The sequence below is a fragment of the Setaria viridis genome, chromosome 3 (assembly GCF_005286985.2).
Source record: "Setaria viridis chromosome 3, Setaria_viridis_v4.0, whole genome shotgun sequence".
Lineage (NCBI taxonomy): Eukaryota > Viridiplantae > Streptophyta > Magnoliopsida > Poales > Poaceae > Setaria > Setaria viridis.
The window spans coordinates 5,602,405-5,608,567 of record NC_048265.2 but is presented as its reverse complement, the minus strand read 5'-3'; the positions used below and the strand labels follow the sequence as shown (position 1 = coordinate 5,608,567).

Here is a 6,163-nt window from a genome sequence, read left to right as displayed (position 1 = left end):
GGTAACAAATGTAGATACAAATACTTTTATTTAAATAGAGATAGTTACTTTTGCAAAGGTAATAACTCTTAGTCTAGATATATGTTAACCCTTTCTAACATTTTCTTAAAAAATACGTAATTCAACATGCACATTGAAAAACCATCAAGGATTTCCACCACTTTCATCTAGCGATATCATTATGTCAATACAAGTAAATAATTAAATAAAGAAGTTCTTTTCTACTTTTTCAATTTTCCAAACATGCATAAAAATACTCTTGCCTTCAACTATCAAAATACACGTGATCTTGATAATTCCTTTTCAGTTGTGTTCCCTACATGAATCGATCTGGGTTCGATGGTGGTGGCTCAAAACTAAGTAGAAGTTTCAAGTACAGTTTTTAAATTCAGCTACGGTTCCAAATTCGGATCAATACTCGGTTATGCAGAACCAATCGAGCCGACTTCTATTTTGAATTTTGATGATTATGCATCCTTTCTCACGGAGACGACCCCGCCTCCTCCCCCGAAATATCCCCCACAGAACCCGCAAACCCCCTCCCTCGCGGCTCGATGGCCGCCTCCGCCTCTCCCGCCGCCTCCCCACCGCGTCGCCGCCACAGCCACCGCGACGACGAATCCCCGCGCCGCCGCAAGCGCCGCGCGTCCCCGTCCCCACCCCGCTCTCCATCCCCCGGCGCCGACGCGGACCGCCGCCGCAGATCTAGGGCTTCACCGCCCGACCCCGACCGCCGCCGCGGCGACCGCGACGCCAAGCCCTCCGAGGAGAAGGAGAATGGTCACGCCAAGCCCGGAAGGGACGCGGAGGGCGACGACCGCCCTCCCCGGCGCGCTAGGGTTTCGGATGGGGAGGAGGATGGCGACCGCCGGAGAAGGCGGGCTAGGGTTTCCGACGACGAGAAGGAGGATGGCCGCCGGCGGAGGCGGGCTAGGGATTCGGATGAGGAGAGGGAGGACCGCCGCGGCAAGCGCGACCGGGAGAGGGACAGCCGGCGCCACCGCCGCCGCAGCCCCAGCTCGGAGTCGGGATCCTCACCCGATGACCGCCGCCGGCGCCGCCACCGCCGAGATGAGGGCTCGAGGCGGCGGGATGACCGAAGACGCAGGGATGACGACCGTGGGGAGCGTCGGAGGAGCCCTGAGAAGAATGAACCGACGCCACCCCTTCCCCCACCTCCGCCGCTGCTGCCGGAGATGATCCCTGGGCGCACGGGTGGGATTTACATCCCGCCATTCCGCATGGCGCAGATGATGCGGGAGGTGGAGGACAAGTCGAGCCCTGAGTACCAGCGGCTCACCTGGGATGCTCTCAAGAAGAGCATCAATGGGCTGGTGAATAAGGTCAATGCGACCAATATCAAGAATATAGTGCCGGAGCTCTTTGCGGAGAACCTTGTTCGTGGGCGGGGGCTCTTCTGCCAATCGTGCATCAAGTCACAGATGGCCTCACCTGGGTTCACCGATGTTTTTGCTGCACTTGTCGCGGTTGTGAATACCAAGTTTCCTGAGATTGGGCGGTTGCTTCTTGTTCGTGTTGTGCTCCAGCTCAAGAGGGCATATAAGCGAAATGACAAGGTGTGCTTCTCTTCGCTGTCCTTCAACATGTATCGGTATATTATCACTTTTCAGTTAAATGTGACTCATTTAGTGATTATAAATGCTTGGTGTATAGTTGCATCATAAGGTGATTTCACGGAAATATTTTATAGTGATATGTGGTAATTTGCCTGATCGTAATCAATATCTTTGCTATTGTCTGAACTTATCTACTTACAAAATGGGCTATCCTGTTTTGAAGAATATATGAGTTTGAGTAGCGCTATGGTACTTTTACCGATTCTCAAAAACGAAATTGACTTGTGCATTCCGGAGATGAATCAGGGACTATGAATGAAATGATGATTCAAACCCATAGATTTGCTGTTCTGTAATTACGAAGGGAGAAATTTACTTGGTTCACAACACTTGAGGATAGCATCGATTGCCATTTGTAGCTGGGTCTATACGGGTTTGGAAAGTTATATAGGCTATACCTTTTCTTGGATTCAGAATTCAAGGATACAAACTAAAAATGCTGTTTGTACATAAGGCTTATGTACCCCCATGCTTTTGCTGTTTATGTACTTATTAGGGTGAAACTTAGCATTTAGGATTCTGAAGATATTTGAGTACAAAGAATTGCATTTGTATCTGATTGTCAGTTTCTGCATATATTTCTTACTTAAAGTTCTCCTTGATTGCAGCCCCAATTGCTTGCAGCAACCAAGTTCATAGCACACTTGGTAAATCAGGTGGTGGCACATGAGCTTGTAGCGCTGGAGCTTCTTACGGTACTCCTTGAAAATCCAACTGATGATAGTGTTGAGGTACATAACTCGGATCTCGTGTACTTCTTACTTTTTTTAACAACATATTCATGTGATTTCTGAAATGTATGCCTATATTTCTCAAATGACAGGTGGCTGTTGGGTTTGTCAAAGAGTGTGGGGCCATGCTACAGGACCTATCTCCACAAGGTCTTCATGGTAAGCTATTCGAGGCAGTGCTTATTTGGATATGTCTTTCTAAATGTGTCAGTTTCCAGCAAGGCAATATCATTTCTCCCACATGTTTTGTATCTAAGACATGGTGGTTAATTTATCAAGTCATATAAGAGGAATGTATTTTACATCACGTCTTAAATATTTGGACACAATGAGGATTTTTTAGGTTAACCATGTGATTATCTGGGTTTCGGTGAAACATGGAAATTATGTAGGTTTAACTTTGTAAGATGTATTGCTGTGAACCCACAAATTATAACTAGATGACAGTGGATGCCTAGATATTCAGCTTTTATCATGTTCTTGGTTTCGGATGCTAAGGAGAACACAAATTTTGATGTATCTGTACAACTATTATGTCATCATGTGAATGAAAGTAAATATGGTAACATTGTCCTGTGCAATTTCTCTACTTAGAAGGGCAAATTTATTGTGTAACATAGTTTTTTTATGTGAGGGTTGCTTTTAGAGGATTATTAATGTGGTGCAAGTTGCTGTTAGCTAGTCTAGGAAAACAGGTTAAATCCTAATTAACTTGTAGAAAATATTTTAAAAAATACTTGCGGAAAATGTCTTTGGTGTTGTACCTCTTGTACTTTCTTTCTTAGTGAAATGATTTTATACATCATGTGTCGTTTGATTAAAAAATAAAAAATAATACTTGTGGTAAAGGTTAAAAATATCATGGTAGTGCCCATGCAATTTGTCTGCAGAACTGCAATAATGATTCTGCATGGGTCATATTCCATAGAGCTGATGCATAAAATCTTGCCATCAATATATTTATATTATTTAGGAGTGCGTGTAGTCAACTATTTAAATTATGATTAATAACATCTTCATTAAAAACTGAATGGGACATAAAAAAATGACATGATAAAACTTGTCTTGGGAATTACTTTTGGAGCATTGTTATTCATTAATGTTTTCACCTATATTAAAATAGGGATTAATGTTTACTTTTCTGTTTTGAATACTGTGTACAGCAAGACTTCTTTGTGATTTGGGGGAGTATTTCATGTTTGCTGAATGTGATTGTTATGTTTTCTTCTAAATACTACAAACTCAATTCAACCTTGATTCGACCATTGTGGATAAGAATTTATTACTTTGAGGAATGATGTTAGTTTTTTCCTCCTATTTCTGTCTTAATTCAAAAAACATTTACCTGTGTATCGATCCATGCAGCTATTTTTGAAAGATTTCGGGGCATACTTCATGAAGGAGAAATAGACAAGAGAGTACAATTTTTGATTGAAGGCCTTTTTGCAATTAGAAAGGCTAAATTTCAGGTGAAATTATACTTGCTGTAGCCTGGTGTTTTTTCCATTGCATGCTCATTCAATGTTCTGATAGATGATTTTTTTTTCTTTATAGGGATTCCCTGCCATCCGACCAGAGTTGGATCTTGTGGAGCAGGAGGACCAGTTTACACATGAGATATCCCTTGAAGATGACCTAGACCCTGAGACCAACCTAAGTAAGGTTTTGTTTGCTGCATGGACGTTCTTCTATGCGACGTTTTTTATATGAACCTTATGAATGAAGGGGCGTGCAGCTTTTGTGTGGTGTAAGGCTGACCTTTCTTTAATTGCAGATGTTTTCAGGGCAAATCCAAATTTTGTTGAAGATGAGAAGGCCTATGAGAACCTAAAGAGAAGCATCCTGGGAGCAGAATCTTCTGAAGATGAAGAAGGATCAGATGCCGCTTCTGATGATGAGGAAGAGGAAGAATCTGATGAAGAAGAGGACGAGGAAGAGATGGAGATAAGGGATAGAACAGAGACAAATCTTGTGAATCTAAGAAGAACTATATATTTGACTATTATGTCCAGTGTTGATTTTGAAGAAGCTGGTCACAAGCTTATGAAAATTAAACTTGAGCCTGGTCAAGAGGTAAGCACTATATTGGTTCTAGTTTGTTTTTGTTAAAGTTTCTTGATTGCCTTGTTTGTCTGGTTTCTCTAATCTGCCAGTTCAGAAATGTACAGCCTGTATTTTTACTAGTACAATCATAGTTTTTTTTAACACTGATTTGAGCTTTTGTAAATGTGCCAATTTTTGTTGATTTTGCATTGTTGGGTTTAGCCTTTTCATGTGGGCATTAGACATGGTCCAGTTTGTCTTATCTTGATGGCTGAATGCAGAACCTGCAACCTGCGTTTTAATCTGCAATGTTTGTTATGGTCCCCTGACTAAAATTGATTGTTTCGTGACAGATGGAGCTGTGTATTATGCTGCTTGAGTGTTGCAGTCAAGAGAGGACATATCTTCGGTATTATGGGCTGCTAGGACAGCGGTTTTGCATGATCAACAAAGTGTACCAAGAGAACTTTGAAAAATGTTTTGTGCAACAATATTCGATGATTCATCGCCTTGAAACGAACAAGTTGAGGAATGTTGCCAAGTTCTTTGCACATTTGTTGGGGACTGATGCACTCCCTTGGCACGTTTTGGCTTACATCCGGCTGACAGAGGAAGACACAACATCCTCTTCTCGGATTTTCATAAAAATTCTATTCCAGGTATGATGCAAAGATGCCGGTTTCTTAGTCATAGCTATTTATTGTTCATTATTTATAATACTGATATACCTATTTGTGCAATACAGGAGTTATCGGAGCACCTGGGCATACGCCTACTCAATGAGAGACTTAATGATCCTAACATGCAAGGTTCCTTCGAGTCAATCTTCCCCAAGGATCATCCAAAGAATACAAGGTTCTCCATCAATTTCTTCACCTCCATTGGTCTTGGTGGTATCACGGAGAGCCTGAGGGAGTACTTGAAGAACATGCCGCGCCTCATAATGCAGCAGCAGAAGCCGGAATCATCTGAATCAGAATCAAGCGGATCAGAATCTGGTTCAGAAAGCTCCGGCTCAGGGTCCAGTTCTGAGTCCGAGTCGGAATCAAGCTCTGATGAGAGTGAAAGGAGGCGAAGTAAGAAGAGAAGGAAGAGGACTTGAGTGTGCCCTCCAACTGTGCTTATTGAATTTCCATCTTCGGTTTTGTTCAGATGAGCTGCTTCACTTGGATAGTCCTACATCGGGTATGCATGTGCATTATATGATATAGCTCTTGATATGTCCAGTCATAAGCTGTAACGTGTAAAATAACATCCAAACTTCTCTGGGCTGGTAGCTTTGTACTGTGGGGCGTAGTCAAAGCAACAGAAGGCTATCAGAAAGTTTTCTTGTTCACAATTTTTTAGTCAGAACAAGTTTTGTATGTCCGGAATTTGTACCATTGCAACGGCACACTGATAGTTTCCATTCAGAACCTAAGTGTGGTAAGCACATGAAGCCGTCTAGAGCCTTGCTCATATTCGGCATTTTTGAGTTTTTTTTCCCTTTAGTTTTTTTTCTGCTAATTGTAGTAAATAATCAAGCTGTCTAAACTTGCGTGACATTTTGAAGTTTTTCTTGGCTCTCATTGGTTTGCTCCTTTTTCATTTGATACATGTGGCATGTAAAAGCTCTCAGAAAAATGGCGTTCTCCTTGACAGACTACTGAAATGGGAGTAGTGTTACTCCATTGAAAGTTCTATAGTGCTATTTGCAATTATCTAGCAGGCAGGGTACAAAAGTCTGCGTTCCTGTTTTTTGAACTTATCAGC

The 6,163-nt window shown here is 42.2% G+C and overlaps 1 protein-coding gene across 1 annotated transcript; it reads left to right on the top strand.

The window, feature by feature from the left end:
* Positions 1–520: 520 nt before the first annotated feature.
* On the top strand, positions 521–5,885 carry LOC117848817 (uncharacterized). The gene is made up of 8 exons (XM_034730369.2): positions 521–1,577; positions 2,246–2,368; positions 2,461–2,527; positions 3,734–3,837; positions 3,923–4,025; positions 4,143–4,441; positions 4,765–5,070; positions 5,157–5,885. Exons 1-8 carry the CDS (start codon positions 555–557, stop codon positions 5,511–5,513), a joined length of 2,382 nt encoding a protein of 793 aa, XP_034586260.1. The 5' UTR covers positions 521–554; the 3' UTR covers positions 5,514–5,885.
* Positions 5,886–6,163: the final 278 nt, after the last annotated feature.

Coding starts and splice junctions, on each gene's coding strand:
- LOC117848817 (XM_034730369.2), top strand. CDS start 555: ATGGCCGCCTCCGCCTCTCCCGCCGCCTCCCCACCGCGTCGCCGCCAC. Junction 1,578..2,245: donor CATATAAGCGAAATGACAAG/GTGTGCTTCTCT, acceptor CCTTGATTGCAG/CCCCAATTGCTTGCAGCAAC. Junction 2,369..2,460: donor CAACTGATGATAGTGTTGAG/GTACATAACTCG, acceptor CTCAAATGACAG/GTGGCTGTTGGGTTTGTCAA.